The 25,310-nt window shown below is 44.0% G+C and overlaps 1 protein-coding gene across 1 annotated transcript in view; it reads left to right on the top strand.

The window, feature by feature from the left end:
- AFAP1L2 (actin filament associated protein 1 like 2) overlaps window positions 1-25,310 on the top strand; it is a 588,328-nt gene that overhangs the window by 492,713 nt on the left and 70,305 nt on the right. Inside the window, exons 7-8 of the mRNA XM_086922880.1 lie at window positions 333-512; window positions 17,325-17,414. Of these exons, the coding sequence (XP_086779006.1) occupies window positions 333-512; window positions 17,325-17,414 (270 nt within the window). The remainder of the gene's footprint in view (window positions 1-332; window positions 513-17,324; window positions 17,415-25,310) is intronic.

The following is a 25,310-nucleotide window of genomic DNA, read 5'->3' as shown; positions in this document are numbered from 1 at the left end:
CATGTAACAGAGCGGTTTTAAGAGATGCTACTTGATTAATTGTGTCTTCTGTGCTGGCTTTAGCAGTACTTTGTAAAGCTAAGGAATTTTGTGTTCTTTGGCTTTAGCAGACCAGCATATCCAGTGCTTAGGGTGAAGTTCATGGAAGTTAGATCTTCCTTTCTTCCTCCTACCCTTCTGAGGAAGTGTTAAAATGCATCAAGTAGATGTATTGATTATTGACAGGCCTGTTTAGCGGTATCACTGGCTCCAGTTCTATGACCTATGATCATTTATGGGGAGTCCTTTGTTGAGACTGAGCCATGATGCTTTGTTGACCCCTTCTCTTCTAGTGCTATAAGAGCTCCAAGGACCACTCGCCGCAGCTGGATGTGAACCTTCTGGGCTGCTGTGTCATCCGCAAGGAGAAGCATGAGAGGAAGAAGGAGCACAAGTTAAAGATCACCCCGACGAACACAGATGTGATCGTGCTGGGAATGCAAAGCAAGGACCAGGCAGAGCAATGGTTCAAGGTGAGTCTGCAACGGCAAGCCATTTGGCTCATTTACACTTGATGTCTTTGTCATCATTTCTTCTGACCCTGAGTGGTGGATAACAATTCACCATCTGGAGTGTGATTTTGGATCTCTTAGTCTACATGCCTGCTTGTCGAGGTATGTATTTAACTGGCACTGGTAGTGGCAGTATTAGCATCTCTAGGTGGGAGGTTACAGTGGTCTAGAATAGAGTTCCTCTATTGAGGCAAATGACGATGATAGTTTGATGGTCCATCATCTCATCTCGGTTTCTGTGGTTTTAAATTGGTGGAACTGACATGCGGGACTAGGCTGACATCTGCTCTGCATCGGCCAGTTACCTCTTCACCGATGGGCTGAAGTGGTCGGAGGCCTGTTTTTGAAAGTCCAAGGCTGCAGCTGGCACTTCTGCCACTTTTCCAGCTCCTTGGCTTTAATTGTAGAAGAGATAAATGGGACGTCAAGTGAGAGAGAGAGAGATCGGTGAGGGAGAACGGAGAGGAGGAAAAAGAGAATGGATGGTTGGGAGGGAGAACAAGAGACATTGGAAGAGGAGACAAAGGGTGGAGGGTTGGTTTGAACATACTTGCAAAGCTGATTTTGGTTCCCAGTCCAGCCCGGACTGGCATTGTTTCTTTCTATATAACTTGGCTAGCAAAGCAGGCTGGCTTCAATCTGCCCATTTAAATTACCCTGAAGCCACTGTATTGGCACAGAAGATGGACTATCGCATTGCCTGCCATCTTTGCAGACAGGCATACTTCTTTATATTCCAGTGGTAGCTACATATTTTCAGTCTGTGCTGGATGAGTCTTGTTCTATTGGGATTGCAGAGTGAGGTTCTGTTTTAAACAAGCACTGGCGTTGCCAATAGGTCTCGCAGTAGGAAAGTTGGAGCTATTACAATTGCAAATAACAATGCCTTTTATTTTTGTTTTCATTTTAAAAACATAAAGGGCTTTGTCATTTACAAAACCAATAGCTCCAACTTTCCTACTGCGAGACCTATTGTGCACTGCACAGTATGGGTGAAAGTGGCACTGCGTGGGTGTGAATGGCTTTGAGTGAGTGGCGTTGCGTGGGTGAGTGGCGTCGCATGTGTGAGTGTTGTTGCGTGGGTGAGTGGCGTTGCGTGGGTGGCGTTGCGTGGGTGAGTGGCGTTGCGTGGGTGAGTGGCGTTGCGTGGGTGAGTGGCGTTGCGTGGGTGAGTGGCGTTGTGTGTGTGAGTGGCGTTGTGTGTGTGAGTGGCGTTGTGTGTGTGAGTGGCGTTGTGTGTGTGAGTGGCGTTGTGTGTGTGAGTGGCGTTGTGTGTGTGAGTGGCGTTGTGTGTGTGTGAGTGGCGTTGTGTGTGTGTGAGTGGCGTTGTGTGTGTGTGAGTGGCGTTGTGTGAGTGGCGTTGTGTGTGTGAGTGGCGTTGCGTGGGTGAGTGGCGTTGCGTGGATGAGTGGCGTTGCGTGGGTGAGTGGCGTTGCGTGGGTGAGTGGCGTTGCGTGGGTGAGTGGCGTTGCGTGGGTGAGTGGCGTTGCGTGGATGAGTGGCGTTGCGTGGATGAGTGGCATTGCATGGGTGAGTGGCGTTGCGTGGTTGAGTGGCGTTGCGTGGTTGAGTGGCGTTGCGTGGTTGAGTGGCGTTGCGTGGGTTAGTGGCGTTGTTTGTGTGAGTGGCGTTGTTTGTGTGAGTGGCGTTGTTTGTGTGAGTTGCGTGTGTGAGTGGCGTTGCGTGTGTGAGTGGCGCTGTTTGAGTGGCGCTGTTTGAGTGGCGTTGCGTGGTTGAGTGGCGTTGCGTGGCTGAGTGGCGTTGCATGGCTGAGTGGCGTTGCGTGGCTGAGTGGCGTTGCGTGGCTGAGTGGCGTTGCGTGGTTGAGTGTGGCGTTGCGTGGTTGAGTGTGGCGTTGCGTGGTTGAGTGGCGTTGCGTGGGTGAGTGGCGTTGCATGTGTGTGTTGCATGTGTGTGTGGCGTTGCATGTGTGTGTTGCATGTGTGTGTGAGTGGAGTTGCATGTGTGTGTTGCATGTGTGTGTGAGTGGAGTTGCATGTGTGAGTGGGGTTGCATGTGTGATTGGCATATGTGAGTGTTTTGCATGTGTTAATTTATATTTTTAATGTAATGTGTGTGTGTATTCGTGTATTTGTATTGGGATTATAAGTGTTTAGTGAATGTTTTTAAAGTGTGTTTTATTTTTATTATGTAAAAATGTCGTACGCTATGTATTCCCTTTACGTTTGTTACGTAAGGGAGATTAGCGTTCTAGTCTTTTTTTTATTTTGATGTAATGTTTAGTGTGACGTAATTTCTAGCCAATCGCAGCGCTACGTTTTGTGACGTAGCGTTGCGTTTGACGTGCGTCAACGGGGAAATTCCCAGATCTTCGAGAACTGTCACGTGTGAAAGGCGCGTTGTGCTTCTTGTGTTGTTGCTGCGTCGTTTGACAGGTAAGTTTGAATTTTAATATTATTAATGTTTTGTATTGTTTATGACGTTTGCGTATTCAGACTGTATTTGGTTTTGCGTATGTACTTAGTGTATAGTTATGTAACGTTTAAAAATGTTGATGTGCTATGTATAAACGTTGATTTTAATGAATATATTGCAAATGTCTTAATTTTATGGGACGTAGTTCCAACATATTCCAACTGAATTTGACTTTTTGTATGCTGTTTGTGTACAGCTATTGAACGTTTGCAAATTTTGATCTGCTATGTATTAATGTTGTTTGTAATGAATATATGGCAATGTTGGAATTTTTTGTGATGTACGTACGACATATTCCGACTGAATTTGACTTTTCTTTTGCACATCGTGTCTAGCTATTGAACGTTTCAAAATTTTTATGTGCTATGTATAAATGTTGTTTTTAGTAAATATCTTGCGATGTAGTTATTTTATGTACTGTACTTCAGACATTTTTTGGGAAATATTTTTTTGTTGACAATGTGCGATTGTAATTGTACTGTTGTATTGTAATCACAGTGTCTTTCTTTTGCAGTATTATTCTTTTGTGTTGTGAATGATTTTGATTAATATTTAAGGATGAGATGAATTTAGACACTATTGGTATGCAACAACCTTCAACTTTAAACTAGTGTTACTTGGTGTTTGCAGTAAATATGTTTTTGTACTTGCAGTTTATTTTAATTTAGCCTGTGATCGTTTGTGAAGTGTTTTGGCTCGGTTTTTTTTCAAATAGTCTATGTTTTTTCCAGTATGGCCGAAAATGTTTTCATGTGCATTGGTTTGATTTACAAAGGTGTTTTTAAGACTTATGCATTGCCAGATGAATCTTGAAAGTAATCGGCGGAAGAAACGCCGGAACGATATTTACGTGATCAGCTCGTGGATGATATGTTCACATGTGCTGTCAATGACGTCAATCATTACTTTCCATTTTATTCTATCACGTCGCAGCCCCACTTTTGAATTTCCCTATTAATAAAGCATATTCTTGTTTTAACCCTCCCTTGCTTCGTTAGTTTTGCTGTTATATATAGCGCTGTTCGTAAAAGGTGTGTCTGTTGATCACTCAGTGGTACTCCGTGTATCCACCTCAGAAGGATGAAGGTCGGATTCAGTCCTGACGGGGTTTACATTTATGGCCTGAAGGTTGTACATCGATGTCAGAGCTCAGTACTTATCTAAAGAATTCTAACTAGTGTGTCAGTTACGGACTTACGGTTTCTTTTCATCTGCAAAATAGTTAATAACTTAATGGCCATATAATTCCAATCCTCATTTTTAAGAATACATTTTCAATGGCCATGTTTATTGTAAATTCATTGTTCCTTGATGGCAAAACGAGACTAACTTTCTGGCCTGGTTTGAGCATGGTTTTATTGGCAGTATGCCTATTGGGTGGTTTTGTGCCAAGTATCTTTGTTTGTGTTAATGAAGATTTAATAGTTGGAGTCACTTGAGGTTTGCATGTGAGTGAACCCAAGGAGTCCAATTGTAGTATATATTTTTTTGCGAATAAAGTCCAATTTGTTTTCTATATTGGAAAGCTGCATGCACATATTCGGCTTGTGTGTGAGTGGCGTTGCGTGTGTGAGTGGCGTTGCGTGTGTGAGTGGCGTTGCGTGTGTGAGTGGCGTTGCTTTGAGTGAGTGGCGTTGCATGTGTGAGTGTTGTTGCGTGGGTGAGTGGCGTTGCGTGGGTGAGTGGCGTTGCGTGGGTGATAGTGGGCTTGCGTGGGTGTGAGTGGCGTTGCGTGTTAGTGGATGCTCTGATATTGTTGGTGTGACGTTAGAGGAAATGGCATGACATCCAGTGCTTGATTTTGCCAATGGATGAATCGTACAATCAACAGCAGCAAAGACGATGGATCCATTGCACAAAGAAGTTGCTCTGACTTACTCTTGCCGTACTTCTGGCTTGGAAGTCAGGTGTAAGCTAGGAGTACTCCAAGAGTGAGTCTCACATACAGCAACAATGTTTGGAATTGGGTTGAATGTATCTGAATTTTGTAAATGTGACTGCGAAAGCCAAAATACATTGCGTCACATACTGAATGATTTTGCAAGTACTGAAAGGACACAGATTTACCCAACCCATAAATGTACAGGGTAATGGTTAATGGAAGCAGGCACTTGGGTGGTGAAGAAGGGGCTCAACTGTCAAATAATGAAAGGGGCATGGTACTCCAGTAGCAAAACTGCATTGCAGAGTGCTCTGGGTGACGCACAGTAACTATTCCTGCTAGGCAAAATAAAATAAAACTGTAAGGAAACGTGAAGGTGCTGTGGTGGGTAAGGTGGAGCGGGCACAGCACTAGTTGTAACGGAGAGGGGGTATAGTACTGCAGTAGCAAACATTGAAGAGAATCCAGTACTCTGCTAGGAAGGTGAAACAGGCACTGAAGAGGGTAATGTGTGAGCCCATCCCTTTGCTAGCAAAGATGAGGAGGTACAGTAGTCTGGGAGAGAAGGTGAAGCTATTGGAGCAAAAGTGAAAATGGCAGACAACGTTGGTGGCAAAGATGGTACAATCGTGATTATCCACATCACTGTATAAGCACAGGTGGTGAGGCAAGGTCCACTGGGAGTAAAGGTGAATAAGGGACAATACTGTGTAAACAAGGTGATGGGCAGAAGATTCTAGAAGCAAAGACAGGGGTGTCACTGCCAGCGGTGAAGGTGACTGTTTTTGGAAGAAGTGATGAACAGGTCACAGCGCTATGGTATCTAGTTAAACGGGGTACAGTACTAGAGTAAAGAAGGGGGGTGATGCACAGTGCTTGCCTTCATTCAGAAGACATTACACAGTACCTGATGGAACATGCAAAAGCAGTTCAGCTTGACTGAGATGTGATTATATTAGCTCCTTTCCTTAAGTGCTTCAAAATTGGAAATCTTTGTTAATGGCTATAAATGCTGTTTTACTATTAGGATTCCTACTTTTCGTGACCGTTCTAGAAGCAAGTAACTATAGTTTAGAATGGGGCCTTTCATGCACCTAACTCTAAACAGTTGGGGCTCCCTGTGACTCTCTTGTCAAACATTGGGATGGGATGAGATGATATATCCTGATTCTTCAGCACTCTGGTAAGCTGAACACTAAATACTTGACATGTACACGTTGCAATATTCTGTTCTGAAGACTGCAGGGACTCCGTGCACTTTGACTAGGCCCCCCGCTGATACCCAGCAGGGCAGGGGTGTAACTTGATCTGCGGAGGGGAAACGAAGACCAACCTTGCGACTTCAGTTCCTTTGTGAGTTTCACCAGCTTGTCCCCTGCTGACGCCTGCTGCCTCTCCAGTCTGTGGATCGGTTTCTTGGGTCCGGTTTACAGCCCCCACATTCCTCTTTTGGCGACCCTCTCTTTGTCTCCTGATCAGCTTGCCTTTAATTTCTCATCGAAACCTTTCCTCAACAAGTTTGTTTACAATTTTGCTAAAATGCCTGTGCTTTATGTATCCCCAATGACGCCTACGGCAAAACGAGAAACAAAAGAACATTTGCATTGGCTTTTTGCAAGTATTAAGTTTTGTTGTCTTGCATGGTGACCTGAAACAAAGTTGCTCCTCTCCCAGCCCAATCTCCTTTCCAGAAAGAAAAAAACGTTGTCTGCATCTTTGTGATACTGCAGCAGCAACTATATCAATGTGTGTAAAAACGCTAAATGTATCAGTAAAGGGGACAGGAACACAGCTTTGGTGCAAAATGTAATATACATTTGTAGTCACTTAAAAAACAAGCACTTCCTGATGATTCACCACAGAAGTAAACAAACTAACAAGAACATCACTGAAGGAAGCTTTTAGGGGCGGGGAAGCCTGTTAATGATGGGAAAGAGAAGGTCTGATGCTCCGATGCGAGGCACAGCAAATGGTGGTGTGTGACATGGCTGGTAAGCAATTAGGGGGGAGAAGTGAGGCCAGCGCTGTGTGCAGCAGGGGGCGGAGCGGATCGCTTTGAAGCAGCTCACGGCCTGGCGACCGTGAAAAAAAAAGCATTTATGGGGGAGGAGAAGGGAGCTGGGGGAAGCTGTGGGAGGGAGGCTTACTGGGAGGTGCTGGTGTGGGAGGAGTGCTGCTACGGCAAGGCTGTGTGAGAGGGGAGGTTCTGGTGTGGGAGGGGGGAGTTGCTGGTGTGGGAGGAGTGCTGCTACGGCAAGGCTGTGTTTGTTTGGAGAGAGAGGGGAGGTGCTGGTGTGGGAGGGGGGAGTTGCTGGTGTGGGAGGAGTGCTGCTACGGCAAGGCTGTGTTTGTTTGGAGAGAGAGGGGAGGTGCTGGTGTGGGAGGAGTGCTGCTACGGCAAGGCTGTGTTTGTTTGGAGAGAGAGGGGAGGTGCTGGTGTGGGAGGGGGGAGTTGCTGGTGTGGGAGGAGTGCTGCTACTGCAAGGCTGTGTTTGTTTGGAGAGAGAGGGGAGGTGCTGGTGTGGAAGGGGGGAGTTGCTGGTGTGGGAGGAGTGCTGCTACGGCAAGGCTGTGTTTGTTTGGAGAGAGAGGGGAGGTGCTGGTGTGGGAGGGGGGAGTTGCTGGTGTGGGAGGAGTGCTGCTAGGGGACGAGAAGCCCTGGCCGTGAATGCTCGTGCATGTTTGCTCACGTGATTCACGTGAACTGCAAGAAAACCGCGGCTGAAAGCCCTTAGTTTGAAGAGAAAATTGCCGACTTGAATTCTCCCCATTTCCCATTCCTGCGGAATGGTAAAGGCGAGACCTAAAAAAATAAAATATATTGTGACTTTTTCAGTCTACATCTCCGTCGAAGCAAAAGTAGAGGACATTGAGAGTAAGAAATCTTTTATTGGCTCTTCAGAATGAGAGGTATCTGTTGCTGTTAAGCTACATGGTGGAAGCTGAAGACCAATTCTTAAATAAACCCATTGCTGCATCAGAAAGTTTTGTTTACACTGTGAAGTGCTGAGTTACGCGGGTGGTTCACAGGCAAACATGCATATGGCGTAGTTTCTAATGGCCATATATTTCTGCTCTGTAAGAGGTGAGGCGAGCTCCATGAATGATGCCGGCCAACCAGCCCATCACAGCATTAATCACACAGCACTCCAGGATAAAAAGTTAGTGTTTGAAAACCCAAAGTTCCCCATGATCTTTAGTGCCCCCTACTTTATCCCTCTGTTACAATTTAATCAGTTTAAATATTTCAACGTGTATGGAAAAAGTACGCTGGTTACTTTTGAATTCATTGTATTTATTTATCGACTGTGTTTTCTGTGATGCAACAGTTAACCCCTTACTGCGGATCCAGCAAAAAATGGTTTAGTGTCAGATTAGTGTATCTGCCAGCCAGGGCTTCTTAGGTACGGGAGAAAATAGATTAATAACAAATAAACCTAAAGATAGTGCTTTTATTGGGCATTTCCCTTGGGCTGCTGGAGTTATAGAACAGTGTATTTAAGGTTGTCGGTGCGTTGTAGAAATGATGTAATAATTTGAAGTGCAATGTTTTGTGCTTCTGATTAAGGGAGGCCAGTATAGTTTGATTACAGCAGACTTTCCAACAGGTATGTGTAATGTTTGTTCATAATCTTTTTCCAGCCACCTTCTGGCTGTGACAGCGTATCTGGGGTGCAATAAACAGGTCACCGAATTTAGTTCCACAGCTTCTCTTGTCTTGAGCCTTAATCCTCCCTGTGAGTGGTTCACCTTCAGTGATTGTGGCACATACTATCTGCAGTCACTCATTCTAAAATACATAAACGCATTTAATAGGGTCATGTCTCCTTTCCATCTAGACCGCAGCAGGTTCAAAAATATAGTTTACTGATAAACATGGCTGACTACTAGCTTCTCGGGGACTGTAACCCTCAGCCCCCCTCCTACGAGTGGTGAGCTCTGTTAGAAGCTGCTTCAGCCAGATGTGCATGTTCATCCTTTCCCTGACAGCAGTGGTGACCACAATTTGTATACCATCCATGGTGGGGCTTTGTTTCTTGCAGGACAGGTCTTGGCTATGATTGTCGCAGACGCGTTGTGGTTACTCCTTTGACATGAGGGGTGGTACAAGAGACTCTGAATCTGGGGTGGTGCTAGGGTGCGGGCCGCTAGTGTGCTTGCCATGGCTCCGGCAGTCTGCCTGGAGACTAGGACTCATAGAGTTGAGATAGCTGCGGTTCTAGCCACTACAGAGGGCATTACAGCTCTTCCAGCCAGTGCTATAATTCCAGGCATTCCTTGTGCCGGCTCTGGCAGGCGGGGAGAGGGCAATGAATATGATAATCAAGGGACAGATATCCCTCTGGCATTGGGGACAGAGGCTACAACTTTCAGAAAGCCACTTTGCACAAAGAGGTTTGCATACTTTGTGCGTTTTACTCATAACTAAACGTATTTCCTTTCTCGAGAGTCTCCCAAGCTTTACACACTCCCTCTTCTGACTCCAAATTCCTGATGGTTTCAGCTGCTTGTGTTTCCTGTTTCACTGAGGACTCAGAAGGTTTTACGTAGACGCTAACATGGGTTCAGGAATCACCTCTCCATTCTCCACCCTTTACTCTATATCATGAGAGCTTGTTATTTTCTTGGGCTCCCTCCTATTGCAGTTCTCGACTTGGAGTCCTTCCCTTTTCAAAATTACAAAGTGGTCACGAGGTCCCAAGGCAGGGCGGTAGTAGTTTCAGAGTTCGAAAGAAGTCCAGAGAATAGAGCTGACCCCTAATTCTAAATTTTGTTCTTCGCTCTTCCTTCTCTGAATTTGACATTATAAACGGTCCATTGTTGATACTTTCTACAGCACACCCACAGGCCGCATTTCCCTTCTCTGCCCCAACCACAGGGCACGTAAACCTGTGAAAGGAGCCAGCATGTTTTTCCCAGATCCGTCCGGGGACTGGTAGCCGGGTTGTGCTTGGGTGTGAGGGGTTTGCCTGAAGAACATGGGAGGAATAAAATCTCAAGGAAGTCCTGTCTAAAAGAGCGCGCACCATGTTGAGTTTTGCGAATCTTGATGACTAAAAAGGAGAACATAATTGCTGTAAAAAGATGTCGCTGTTGCCATTAACCGTAGTCTTGGAGCAAGCCAGTGAATGCCTGGGTTACTGCAAAGTGCCATGAGAATGGAAACTGAAAAAAAAATGTCGTTGAATGTTCTCAAGTTGAGGAAACAATTTCCTAAAACCTTGTGTTAGCCCTTCCAGGTTTGCCACAATTGCAACACTAAGTTCCAGTGCTTAGATCAATGCTTAATTTGAGCTGGGGATTGCTGGTGAGGGCCACCAGCATTTATTTTTGGGGACTGGCACTTATTTTTATGCATCAGACATTTACCAAAAGCAAGAGAGAGAAAACAAACAAAACGGAAAGACAGACGAAGAGAAAGACAAAAAAAAGTCATAAGGGAAGAAAGCAGGAGCCTGCTGAAGAGTGACATAAAAAGGCAGGGCGTGTTTGGAAATGTATTAAAGAAGCACTAGGTGGAGTGAAGACTACGCAAAATTGGTATTGGGCGAGCCAACATTCAATTCCACCACTTGTAGACTTCTGAGCAGAGCTATAGGCACCGACAGATTCGGACAATGAACATGAGCTGGTACTCACGGGAGCTTTATTATGAGCCCATCCACACTGAGAAGGGTGACAACGCTAGTCACAATTACAGTGAGGACCCCCAGGAGGATCCATATTTACAGCCCTACCCACTGAGAGCCTCCCACCAGACGAGAAAACACCCTACCATGCAGTCATCCAAAGAGCTACAGATTACCATAGGTTGAAGTTGCAAGTAATTGAGGAGGAGGAAGATTTCTTGCTGGAAACTGTTGAAAACTGAGAGGTCAGTCCACACACTTACACAAAGCATTAATGTGTAAACATTCATGCCCGACAAGAACCATGTGTCAGACAAACAGTGCTCACAATTTTATTTAATGGTATTTTTTTCAAATAAATTAGTAAATGTTTTATTTGTAGCATATTTTATTAACCTTTCTGATAGTTAAAAATTAATTTAATATTAATACGTATGAAAAGAGTAGATTCAATCTATACATCATAAAATAATTGTAAATATAATGAAAAAGAGAATTTTTACTTTAGGTGGGAATTTTTAAACTACAGAAAAATTATTTTATTTCAAATATAATGTATTCAAAATGAAAGTTAAGTTAGTTCAAGTTCAATCTTTATTATGTTTTGGAACTCCATAGAGGTCCACATAAAAGAAACACACAATACAAAACTCCATTCATTACCAGAAAGACAGTTTACAACAATTACCGCAATACAAAATAATTCATAGATACATACTTCATAGGCGAACCTTCAATAAATAGCTAAAAAGCATTTAAAAAAATTAAAAATGTTAAAACAGAATCTCTCATTTGGGGGGTTATATAAGGCAAACATAAAAGAATTAGCATTTAAAATACCCATTTGCAAGCATATTTGCCTTAACCATTTACGACGAAATGGACGCAGTACTGGACATATAAAAAGTACATGCATTCGGTCTTGAGTGGACAGGTGACAAAAGTCACAGATTGCAGGGACTCCGTACCATTTAAACAGAAGATTATTTAGAGGTAGCAAGTCCTGCCTCAGGAGCAACCAGAATCTCCGTACGCCATGGGGCAAATTCCAAGTGACATAAGGTTGCACAAATTTTCTTGCAAATGAGTCAGTAAGGGGATTAACTCCTTTCTTAACAAGAATTGAGGCGCTGTCCAATCTGTAGCTAAGGTCCCAGGAGGCCTCTTTCAAGACAGACTTTAACTGGGCTGCGGATATGGAAAAGAGGGTACTCTCCTCCAACTGCAGAAGCGATACAGCCTTTCTAAAATCTTTAACAATTAGGGAATATTCTCTTAAACTTCCCAATAATTCCACCTTTAAAAGGATTCTCATAGTCCCCGCTTCTCCTCTGGCTAAGCTTGCGACCCAACGTACTACAGCTGCCAGGCCCTGCACCTAACTGCTGCGCAGGCCAAACTCAAGTCTGCAAGCGGCCACTGAGCAGGCGGAATTAATGGAGGTTACGCTTCTTAACAATTTTCCTTCAACCACATTTAAAAAATCCCAATGCTTTAGGTCGACCAGTTCCAATCCATACAAGAGGGTAGAAGGAATTTTTGCCCTGAAGACCTCCAATAAATAAGAAAAATGCCTTCTTCCCATTGCCGAGTACAATGCACTTAAGCTTCTCCCTTGGGATAAGGCTTTCCGGGCATTGTTGTCGATATGAGATTTATCACTTAGTGTCTGAGATTAATTTTCCTAAGAAAACATAACTCTTTACCACCTCAAGTTTGTCACCTCCCACAGACCAGACAAAGCTCTCAAACTTATGTTTTTTCCGGCCTGAAATACACATAATTTTACTCTTTGATGCATTGATTTTTAGATAATGGGTTTCTGCATACAAATGTAAAGCCTGGAGGCGTTTGGCAAGACCTTTAGGCATAAGATCCATTATTAAAATATCATCCGCATATAACAGACATGAAATGTGCTTTTCGCCCAAGACTGGGGCTATACCGTCACAAGAGGAAAGTGAGGCGGGTAGATCTGCAATATATAGTGAGAAAAGCAGTGGGGCAAGGAGGCAACCTTGCTTAAGGCCATTAATTGAAGGAATGATCTTAGATAATCCCCTATCTCCTCCTTGAAGAACTTGACACCATGTGTCTGTATGTAGCGCCTGGGTCATATCTAGCAATTGTGGGGCATACCCAAAGAGGATAGCTTTCTCCGCAGCAGAGGGCGATCAACCTTATCGAATGCTGTGGAGAAGTCTATAAAGGCCACGTACACTCTTCCGCCACGTACCCTTATGTATTTATCAGTAATAATCTGAAGGGCAGAGAGATTATCCAGGGTTCCATGCCCCTTGCGAAAGCCTGTTTGTTCTAGTGGCAAAATTTGATTTTTATAACCACCCAATCATTAATCAAGGACAATAAGCATTTAGAGAAAACCTTCCCAATAGCGTCTAAAAGGGCTATTTGTCGATAGTTATTGGGAAGATTTCTATCACCCTTTTTGAACATGGGTACCAAAATGCTCCCCTTCCAAGAAGATGGGATAGTTTTTTTGATGAAGCAAATCCTGAATAGAGGGAATAGAATTTTACTCCAGGATACTGGATCTTGTTTCAGGACTGATATCGGGAGTTCATCCGGTCCCATAGCTCCTGATGGACGCATATCCTTGATAGCCAGTTCTATGGTTGATTCAGAAGGGGACTCAATTGTGGAATTAATATCTTCACCAATTCCCCTAAGTTCCACTCGCAGGTCATTCTTGGCATATACATTTGAAATGTAGTCTACCCAGGTTTGTTCCGAGATAGGAATTGGGAGGGGACGCACTCTCGTACCACAACCCTCCCCAATGAGAGTCCAAAACTGTCTAGATTTTCCTAGTTAAGTTAGTAATGATGTCATTAAAAAAAGTTTAATAAACTTTGGAACTTTTCCACATACTTCTCCATGCATAGATTTCCGCCCCAACAACGGAGGTCTCCGCCAAGTGTGTGGAACATCAAATATGGTCACACAGTCACTTCTAGTAGTCACTTTACAGTAATATTTGATGCCTGAATCCACCCCGTAATCAGGGGATGGGGACATGTTGAGTAACTGTATACTTGCAAATGGTGAATAGCTCAAAGGACTAAAATGTATTCAAAAGTGCAAGAGTTAATTTGCATGTGTAGATTTGCTCATGTGTAAATTTAACTTTGTGAATAAGGCCTAGTGATTGCTCGGAATGTGAGGGGCCCAGATCTACCAGCCACCAACTGTAAGACCAAATATGGGACACCCCTCACAACTAAACCCTTATTGTTGCAATTAAGCGTTAGTGTTGTTATTCATGCCTTCTGCCACAAAAAGAAAGACCAGTCTGAAAGGCAGTTTGAGCATTATTAAGATTACTGTCAAACCTCAGAATTATTTGAGTGCCATCCATGTAGATCTTAAAGGCGAGCCCAAAGGATTGGGTGAGAGAGAGAGGACAGTGGCATGACCCGCAGATTAAATAAACTGAGAACGAGTGATAAGCCCTATGCTACTCCACAAGTAACCGGTATAAGTGTTCCCTGAAGGGAATAAGAGTGTCAGGTTTGTGAACAGCCAGAAAGAATCAAGACTAGCAAGTCTACAGATTTGGATCTAACCCTAGCTTCGTTCAGGCAGGAGATGAGGACATAATCTAACAGTGGTTCGAGTGCTGCAGAAAGATATAAAATGAGCATGCTGTCCTTATCCATGGTGGTTCTTAACTGGTCAAGAATAGAGATTAGTTGTACGTCTGCGCTGTGCCGCAAACAGCCTGGTCCTTTTTAGAATAGAGAACGGAGAGTTTGCCTGTTTGCTGCAGGTGATATATCTGGATGGGTTGCCACTGACAGTGGTGTTTCCATTAAACTCATAATTCTGATTGGCCTGCTAACTCCTGTGTAATATATGTTTTTAATGCATGGTATGTAAAGTCTATTTTTGAGCCTTTGCATTGAGAGAGCATCAAATGTGGCTCTTCTGTATACAGTCTTCTCACTGAACGACACTGGTTTTATGCAAATCAAGAAACAAAGCATGCATTTCTACTTTTCTACTCACAGTGATATGACTTATTTAAAAAAAATAAACTTGCCAATGATCTTCATGATTTTTAGATGCACCTGAATACTCTCGTGCAGCCAACTATTCTTTATAGAGTAACATTAAAATTATTTTCATTGGAAAAGTATTTTACTTTTACTTCAATACTAAATTATTCCACCCTTGTTAGATTGAGGTTTTAGAATAAGCAATTCGACTTCTTACAGTAGCCATACAAACAGTTAGACATTGTTGACATGGTTGTTTTAATATTGCAATTTTAAAATGTCTGAAGCCTCCACTGAGGTTAGCTTGTGTTTGGTTAATTTTGGTTGACATCAGCTGGTTTTTTTAGGTTTACATTGCTTTCAATAGGATTGTTTGGATTGGCTGAAGCCAGGTGCGAATCTGTGAATATTAGTTGTATTGTGTTGGGTTTGGTTGAGAGATGTTGCCTGCTTCAGATGGTGTGGGATTGCTTAATCAGATGTTAATTCAATTTAGCTTGGTTATGATACATTTGAAAATGTGTTGTTACCTTGATTTTGGCTTGGCTGTTTCACAATTTTAGGTGGTCATATATTAGATTGTTCCATGTTAGGTTGATGTAAGATTTAGTTGGACCGGGTTTGTTTGATTAATTCAGATTAGGTTTGGTGTGTATCAGGTGAGGTCTAGATTAACAAAGTCAGATTTGTTTTCGGTGGGATGGGGTTTGATTGAGCTAAAATTGGCTTGTTTGGGCAAGGGTTGGGTTGGTTGAGTCTGCTTAGGTTAAGCAGGGTTAGGCGATGTTCAATTGGGTTAGGTACATTAAGTTTGGTTTAGTCGGACAGGGTGGGTTTGGCTTTACATTGGCTTAAATTTGATTTCAATATCTGAGATCAAGTAAAGCTGGGATAGTGTGATACCCCTAATTTGTACTACTAATGTAATCCATGACTCTGTATACCTTTCCTTGCTTTCCCTCCATCTTCCCAGCTTTATTTTTGGGCTTCAACGTCCAAGCACATAATTGTAATTGTCCCTGGGTGCCCAGGCAATACTTCAGTTATGTTCTACCACCTGGTGCCCATGGGTTGATCTGGTCTGTCCACTTGCTGAGTATGCTAGAGCAATCAGTTGTAGGGACTGAAAAACCTTCTGCTGCAGGGATGAACTCTAGCTATCATAATTTACTGTAAACCTTCTCTCCAAGAAGTCAGTGAAGGGAGAGCACACTTGCATAAACAAGAAACATTCACGGCTTGCATCACACTTTTCTTGTTTGAGTGATATTGAGTACTTTATTGGAAATAACTATTAATCAAGAGTGAGCGCATCTTTTAAATCCATCAGAAGGTTAACAACATAAATTGATGTTTGTAGCTTTAAAACCTGCAATCGAGGGTCGATTCAGTCTGTAGGGTAGGACAACTCTGAAATTCAACCCTAGGAAGCTGAGTTTTCAGCCCGCACCTAATTGCTCTGCACGCGAGGTATGTATGTCATGGAGTGTCTGGTGACAAGGCAAGGGCTACTGAGAGGACTTGGAGATGTTTACGTTATCAATCAAAAAACTAGAAAAGATTTACTGAGTTAGAGCAAGAGAGTTGGCTAGTGGATTTTATGATCCGAACTCCATCATCAGCATGTTTTTCGAAAGGCTATGCAGCAGTCATTTGATTATAAAAAACATTCTCCATAGAATACCATTGACCTGGTCTACATGCCTGGCCAATCCAGGTGGACTTAGCAGTGCTGCTTATGCAGCAGAATGAGAATCTTAACAGTTATGTTCCAAACAGAGCTGCACTAGATCAAGGCACTCTGTTCCGTGTTGTTTTCTCTCATTCCTCGGATCACAGTGGGGCGCCATCTTCCTGGCTCAAGTAGGACAGTGAGCTGGACCTTTCTGCTCCCAGCATTTGAGGCGTGAACAGACGGTTCCATTTTTAACAAGTGAACTCTGGTCCCGTGTTCTACTGGGTGGAACTGAGAAATTCTTGTAAATCACTGAGAAACAATAAAAGCAATCAAACCATGTGTGTGAATATTATTTTATGCTGGAACTCCCCAAAAAACAAATATCTACTAACTGAAAGAAGTGTGGGTCCCAGTGCACAATAACAGCAAAACTATTCCTCTTCAAAGAGTGCCGTTAGTGACCCCGAAATTGGCAATAGATTGGCTGAGCGAGCTGTTTCATGGACACATCAGCTCTTCTGGATTCTGGTCAGACTGCTTCACTGCTTCCAACTGACCTTATCAGCAGATCCAGCCCTTCCTGGATTTTATCCAGCAGCATTATATGCATAGGCTGTCAGATCTCCGAATAAAACGTTTTGTTGTTCAAAAAGGTTAGCACTGGCGGAAGGTGTCACAATTGGCATGGAGAAGCCAACCAAGAAAAGTGAGGTAAAGTGTGAGGTGCAAAGAAAGTGGGGGCGGGGGTGATGTGTTTAAATCAAAAAAGATATGTTAAGGGTCGAAAAAGCACAAAAATTGAAAGGATGAGTAAGAGTGACCAAAGAGAATAATTATGTGGATATTGATAGCATGAACAGTTCTAATGCTGCGGTCAGATTCCAAAATGCCTTATTTTGCCAAAGTTGTAGTTTTTCTTGTTTAACTTATATATGGACATTTTTTTATCATCTTGTGGTAATGGTTGGACTAAATGTTTTCCAAAGTGGAATTTGCCACCAAACAGGTACCAAATAAACAGCAAAGCAAATGTAAGGGTGTGATCAGCCCCTGGAAAGCAGGAGAGCAGAGGACACCCAGCAGGCGCAGTGCTAGAGGTATTGAAACACTGTTTTTACTTCTGTGCAGGTAATCCGGGAGATCAGCGGAGCGATGCCTACGGGAGGGTCAGAAGGAAACCTGTACACCAATGATGTGCATCGAAACTCTCACTCAAAGGTACCTGCAGTATGGCTGCGCCTTAACACCGCCTTGCCATGATCGCTCCATTATTTTGCTTCCTGCGGTCACCAGTATGGACGGCGCTGAATTTACATACAATTGTTCAAAAATAACCTACCTCTTTTCCTGACTCTAATTGTTCATCTTTTTGTAAGTTTAGGCCTTAAATCCAATCTGTTCTTTTTTAAGGAACAAAGACTTAGTATCTTATGGCCTGCGCACACCCAGTGGCGGCCGCTGCGCAATGAATGTGGGGAGGGAGAGGAGGGCAGGGGGATGGTGAATCTAGGGTAAAATAATAAAAATAATAATTTTAAAACATGCCTGTCGCTGCCGTCTGCTCCGACTGCCACCTCCGTGGTTCTCTCCAAGCAGTCACCGGGAAATCACAGGCTCCCCACCCAATCCAGACGCTGCTTTCATGCTGTGATAGCAGCACCAGGATTGGCCTGAGTGGCCGGGTCTGATGCTCAGAGAATGCCTGGAAGCCAGCGACTTTTCTCCAACCCGTCTGTGCAACACAGCTGGGTTGGAGAAATAGAACTGCGCATGTCAGTTTGGCCTGCCATCTAAGGCCCACCACTCCTCCCTGTCATGGCTCGGCCCGCCCTACACACACATGCCAGAGCCAGTCACAGAAAAATAATAGGATATTGTTTTATTATCATTTTATTTTTGTGAGACTGACTCTGACAAGTGGGGTGATGCTCCTCTGACATTACCAAGGAGCCGACCCTGCGCACACCATATCTGAACCAGCTTCTCTCCGTCTAGTTGTGCCTTCAGCTGGAGGTAGGGAACTACCTCTCTGCCTGGAGAAAATTCCCCTCTGGGCTTGCTTTGCCCCCTCCCCCCCTAAAGGATGCTGAAGCCTCCAAGTAGGCCCTAGGAGGGCGGTGTCAGTGTGGGTGAGGGAAGGAGTGCTGGTGGTGGCCCTTATGACAGTCTTGTTTGGCCTTCCATGCTACTTTACAATGAGCCAAAACTGCAACTAGACACAATTCTGAACTCCCACTAGTTGGAACATTACTCACCAGAGTTATCTTGATATTTTTGTTATTGCCTGCAACCTACCTGATGCACAAGGAAGTTCAGGTGTTTTTAAACCAAAAATTTGTTTTAAACAGAGATCCCCCCCACCAAAGTTAACGCTGGGTGTGGCTGCACCATTCGCACTGTCATAAAGCCAGGCCTGCTCTCCCAGCAATGGGGGAGGACAAGCATTTCCAGAAATTGGGTTAGAGCTAACATCAGACCCATTATATGAGGAAAACGATCTATTTCAGTGATGGAGTGTGATACTTCCCCCAAGTTCCAGCAAGCAAAACAAGTTAACACATTTCTTGCAGATAATTTAACGATGATTTTGAAACTTTTGGGATCAGATTTGCTAAAACACTGCATACCTTTATGAACATTCATGAAATATTCCAGAACTTTCATGGTGCACCAGGGAAGCCTGGCCTTTCACAGGAATAGATCTCCTTTTAAAAAAAATTCTTCAGTCAGAAATTACTTCCACTATACCAAGGTAATTATTTTTTCAAGGAGTACATTCAGTATGACAATGCCAGATATTTACCATGGATACTTAAGCCACAGCCATGGGTACCTCTAAAAAAAATCCCTCCGGGATACAAGAGTCCGCCTTTTGCCATTGACACCCCCTTAAAATGAATACAGGAAATCTTATGGCAAATGTTACCTCAAATATAAATTCCAGCATTTTGCTATGGATCCCCCCATATGCTAAGAATTACATGCAACATGTCGGGGCCTTCGGGCCAGGTGTGGTGGCTCGTGTTCTGTGTTGCTGTTGCTGGGTCTGACTGAGCTAGCGGCTTTCTCAATTAACCAGTTCGAGTTTCCACAGCCAATGATGGTGTCATTGGCTGTGGAAAGCATGTAGAGGCATGTCTGGGCCTGCAGTTTGCCATAGATAGCACCTCCCATCCATATTCTATTAGTGCCCTTGTCCATAAGGCAAGCATGCCCTCCAGTATGCCAGATCAGCAGCTCACTTGCATGCATAACACACATACACTGGCACACACACACATTCTTACTATATCTCTTGCACTCTTTCATACATTTGTACTCTGTCACACAGACACACTGCAACTCACACTTCCATTAGTCAATCTGCTTTTATTGTGTTAGAAAAGCTTTCCCTGATACTTCTGTTATAGCTGCCTTGCAGTGGAGCTTAATAACAACTTCTTCTCTATAAGCTATTCAAAAATAATAATATATTGAGTTGTCGATGTTTGTAACAAGTATGATGCATGATGTGAATGAAAAGAACTCTTCCTTAAAATAGCTGTATAGGGCTTATATTTGGTTTCATATCTGGATCAAGCAGTTACAGTATTAAAAATTAACTAATCCCCGTTCTAACATGTAATGTCACAGCATCCAACCGATCTTATGAAATGCTTGACTTCTTTCGCAACCATGGATTTTATCCAGTAATACTTTGCATTTTGGGGTTTTCGAGACCCAACTTACAATGAAAAACAACTACAAGTCCCAGAATGAAGCATTGCAGTGAATGGGAAGCCAGGAACGGCTGAATGTGTCACACGATCCTCAATCCTTCACCATACCCCAAGGTCTCAGCCTAGTCTCCTGCCTCATGTCATCCCACGTCCTCAGTCCACTCTCCTCTCTTTCACCAGCACCATTGTTGCAGATGGAATTAAGTAGGCATCTAGTACTACAGAAAGATCAGGTATTCTGTGAGGGCCTTTGTAGAAATATGTATATGTTCATGAGATTAGTGTAATTTCTATATGTGCAGAGTAAGAGGTGTGTTCTTGTAAGTGCTGAGTGATGGGGAATATTGTGAATGAGTGTAGGGTGAGTGGTGCAAGTGTAGGGTGAAAAATGTGCCATGTGAGTGTCGGGTGAGCTGCATGAATGCAATGTAAGAAGAGGGCCCATGTGAGAGTGTCGAGTGAGTCGTGCATGCAAAGTGAAAGGAGATACTGCAGGGTGGTTTGAACGGTGTAAATGCAGGGAGAGTGGTGTGCCTGTGTGTGGTGCATAGTGAGCAGAGATAGTAAAGGGTGATCTGTGAGAGTGACTGGTGAATTCATGGTGAGTGGTGTGTCCCTATGAGTTCTTGCAGACTATTGTTCCTGTGTGCAAGCAGGATGAACAGAGTGCCTGTATGAATGCAGGCTGAGAGGATTGTCTGTGTGAGTACAGGCTGAGAGGAGTTGGTGCAGTCTGAGTGGTGTACTCCAGGGTGAGTGCTGTGCTTGTATGCATGGTGTGAGTGCTGTGCCCGTGTGAGTGATGGGTGAGCTGTGCAAGTGACAGCAGTGTCTATGTGAGTGCACAGTGAGCGATGTGACAGTGTAAGGGTAGGCTGAAGGGAGTGACTGCAGTGTGAGTGATGTGTCATATGAGTTTGGGTGGGGGTCTGAGTGGGAGGAAGGAATGCATGGTGAGTGATGAGCTTGATTGAGTGAGATTGCAGAGTGAGCAGTTAGAGTGACAGGTGAGCGAAGTGTCACATGAGTGCAGGCTTTATAGTGTGCTTGTGTAAGTGCAGGTTGAAAGCGTGACAGTCCAAACTGCCAGAAATGGTGGTCGTGCCTTTTCTTTTATGGCGCCATCCCTCTGGAACAAACTACCTCTGAGTCTTCGTACTATCTTAGAACATATGAATTTCCGAAAAAATTGAAAACCTGGCTCTTCTGCTAGATCTATTCTTGGCTCATCTCCTTTTCAGGACTGTCTGCATGCGCCATGAGACTCCCTCGGACGTGATATGTGCGCAATATAAATGTCCAGACTAGACTAGACTAGACGAGTGCATGGTGTGAGTGCTGGTAAGGCCGCTACATCCTGTACACACACCTAGGTGGTTGCCTTTATCAATAAAGCAGTTTCCAGGGTGTCTCACCCATTGGGTGGGAAGGTAAGTGGGGAGGGCAGGTGAGACTGTAGCAGCTTGAACTTTAACAATCAAGCATGTTAATGATTTTCTTGCAAATTTCCGCACAACTGCCAGGCTTCTGGTGGGGTACCTGGTCCTACGCGGTTACAGTGGCCAAAGGGCACCACAATTTAGCTGGGGCAAAGAAGATGTGAATGGGGTAGAAGGAAAGGGCAGTTACGCCAATCGACATGATGTGGTGCTATTAATGCCACAAGGATGTCCTCCTCTTAGGCTGTAAGCTTAAAGGTTTCATGCCATAAGTTACTCGCCTTATAGAGGCGTTGAGTGGAGGAGACAAATGGCACCCCATCAGGTATCTTTCTGAATGTCTATGCTTCATGAAAGCTGACAGTTCATCTCTATTTTTACTCTTGACCATAGGTAGCTAGCTGAAACCCATCCCATAAATTAAGTTGTAAACCCAAAGGATCTGTGGGTGTATGCAGTTTAACCCCAGCCCACCATGTCAAGCACCATTCCGCATCTAAGAACAGCAGAATTACATCTCCGCCCCTCTAGCTAACTATATTGATGATGTGAAATGGTTTGTCATGTTGTCTCCACTATTCTGTTCATGTTTAAAGGCAGCTTGACCTGCATGAATAAATGATGGCACTGCTCTGTCCAGTCCCAGTCTGCATGTCAAGACCTCAGTAAAAATATTGATGCCCAGATTGAGGAGAGATGTGGGTTGGAAAGGCAAATTAGATGGTGTTCTAGGCTTGAGACTATTACTTGGCATCTGTTCCATAGGTGAGAACTCACCCTGGTTCTTCCTAAAACTATTAAACACTTCCTCCAGTAAAATGGACGATTCAGGGGCAGAAGTCTTGTAGGAGGAGGAAGGGAAGCTGTCCAGCACTGGAACATTAGCTTGTTTCAAGCTATTGATCTTTAAGAGTACCCCCAGAGAGTCTGCATCTATCTTGCGGAATTTGGGCAATGCTATAGAGTTCAGGTAGTCCTGTCTGGCTCACCCGACTGAACCCTTTCTGTACATAAAGGCTGATAAAAGGACTGAAAGCATTTCAATTACCCTCATCTCAGACACATGGCAGACTCTCTTCTCATGCTTCACCTTCTTTATATAAATAAAAGTCTGGCATGCACTGACGTTATCGGCTGATAACTTGAGCATTTCACATTCCCCTTTGTGGAACTTCATGCCCAGCCTCAGTTTGGTTAGTCTACACTACCTCCCTATGGAAGTGTGGCTTTATATAGGTCTTCAAACTCCTGTAATTCATGGGTAACCTTAGGCAGTAAGGCCTCTGTGATTGCTTTTAAGCAAGTTACATCCCACATGAATTCCCCCTTTCTGCTGCCTTCAATGTATTTCATGCCACTCTCTTCCCACCTTCCCCAGTATTGGTATTCCTTGATCTGTGTATGCCACAACTGGGTTTTCCACCAAGGCATCATTCAGTTTCCATTGCTTCAGCCCTTCTTGATCAGGCCAGTTGAATTTCCCAGTTATCATCCTGTGTCCAGAGTCTGATCACCCTGATCTACTTCATCCATTGAATCTTCCCTGGCATGTATGAAGTCGACAACAGGATAGTGGAAGTAGTCAGTGCCCACGGGGTGCCTATGACACCAGGGGCTGCATTACAAAAGTTACTTGGGGGCACAACAGGTGTTTGCGCTTGCTTTGCGTGCCAACGGGGCACTTAGGTATTACAGAAAAGTCCTCAGACACTTGAGCGTCCCCTTCTGCAATACCAATAGCGCTGGCGCACATAAAACGCCAGCACTATCATCAGAGGGTGTTCCCCCATTTGCATGGGGCACATTAAAATGAAGGGATTTCTTTGCCTCTGTGCCACACCGTATTACAGATGTGGGCACAGAGGCAACGATGATGTCAGGAGGTGCACTAACAGTAGCGATTCCTGATGGTAGCTCTCTGGAGGGGGAAAAGTGGGTCTTACAGAACTTCCAGACATTCTCTTGCAGGCAGGTGCAGTCCCTCACCACACCTGCCTGCATGGGGATTTCTAATCCCCCTTAAAAGTGCAGGCTGGTTGCCACCTGCAGTGTGAAATATGTAGCGGCATCAAAGCAGTAGCTCAATTTTTCAAATGAATGCGCTGTCCTGGGAGCAGCACGAGTTCGCGGCTGCTCACGGGGTAGTGCATTCATCCTAATATGGCATGTTTTCCTTGTTTGCGCCGGGTGCACCTTTTAAAAGGTGCACCTGATGCAAACAAGGAGAATGTGGTGTGTGAGTTCCAGCCCCAGGTGTCAATCTGGCTCAAGTCTTCTAGCCACTGCTTGGCTTCCATAGATGTTGTTATGCCTACCTCTCTGTCCAATGTATCTTGCTGTATCATTAACAGAATAAAGTAAACTCTCCTCAACCCCTAGAATCAGTGGTCCTGTGGCAAAATCTACTACTCCTGAAATATCAGTTGCAATAAGGCCTTCTGACCCAAAATGGGAGTATACACAGATGACAAAGATACGTGGATGCCTCTTAGCAGCCCATTGAGCAGCAAACAACAGTGGTCCTCCCCATCTTTTTTAATCCACAACTCAAAGAAAGGGAGGCAAGGGACCATCGGCATTCTCACTGCTTCCACCTTCTTCAGGAGAGAAGAGAATTATTGCTTGCCAAGATCTGAGTCTTTCTTGATCTATATTTAGGTGATAAAGCTCCTGGAAGAAACCTCTATATGGCTTTTTCTACTTACATCCTGAAAAACACCCAGGTATTTGACAGGGCTAATAAGGCCATAACATTCCATATGGTTAAGATTAAATGTCCTGTTGTGGCTGGTGCTTCCTGCTTCAGTGTCATGTCTGACATTGGCTCGCTGCTTCAGAGCGTATGCAGCAGGAGATGTATACTAAACTGAAGCTGAAAGAAGTGGTGTGTCAGAAGCTGCTGAATTATGATTTCTCTATTTTTGCATGGTTGACCACAACCCCAAATATGCTCTTTTTATTTCTATTCGAGCCTATGAAACCCAGCACCTTTTTTAATGGAAAATGATACCCTTCTGCAAAAGTGGACCAGTATGGTTTCTTGGCAGTAGCAAACTTTCAAAATTAGAACATGTAGATTCCCAAATGCTCAAACTCCCTAGTGGTGAGGTTTCCTTGTATAAGCTTACCTTGATGATATGACAGAAATCAATTTACTGGAGTCGATTTATGAGCAGGTCTATATTATAGACCTGGGTACTTTAACATCCAACCAGTTCTTATTATGAATCTTAGTGCATACCCACAGGATTCTTGAGTATACTATTCACCTCGTTCCCTCCTTAGTATTGAGCAGACCCAGAAGATCCCTTATGTTCTGGAGAACATATGCAATTGTCTCGGAGAGTACAAAGTGTCAGTCAGCTCATAGTACTGTCAACTTAATCATATTATGACACACCCTTTTCAGGAGACCGCTTCCACTACTTTCCATGGAACTCATTTCACAGCCTTGGACTAGACTGCGGTGACATCAATAAGCAAACCTGTCCTGCTTGTGGATATTGAGTCACCAAAATGCCTCTGGCAGGAGTGGATATCCCATGATTGACGTCTCATCTCATCCTTCGCACATCAACGTTTTCTAGTTTGCTACCGAGAACATGATCCTGGAAACTGTAGAAAGTAAATACAATTCAAGAATGGTTTACCATTTGTTCCTGCCACTCACTTCATGACTCCTGAGACCAGAGGTAGGAAAAACAATTCCATAGATGCTGGAGCGCAAGCTAGGAATGGGAGGATAGAGTGTGGTGCAGTGCTACACCCCCCCTGCCCTTGTCATCCATGTTGCTGCTTCGATGCATGTTACTACCGATGCATCATAGGCCTTGCCAACCTTCACTAAAGTAACATGAGGCTATTGGGTGTCTTCTAAAGTGCTGCATGAATGGATAATTGTCTGTCAATTTTAAAACTAATAAGTATGTTCATGTGGGATACTATGTCATAATTAA

The sequence above is a fragment of the Lissotriton vulgaris genome, chromosome 5, assembly GCF_964263255.1.
Source record: "Lissotriton vulgaris chromosome 5, aLisVul1.2, whole genome shotgun sequence".
In the NCBI taxonomy this organism is placed as follows: domain Eukaryota; kingdom Metazoa; phylum Chordata; class Amphibia; order Caudata; family Salamandridae; genus Lissotriton; species Lissotriton vulgaris.
The sequence above is the reverse complement of the archived record's forward strand: the minus strand, read 5'-3'. Positions and strand labels throughout refer to the sequence as shown.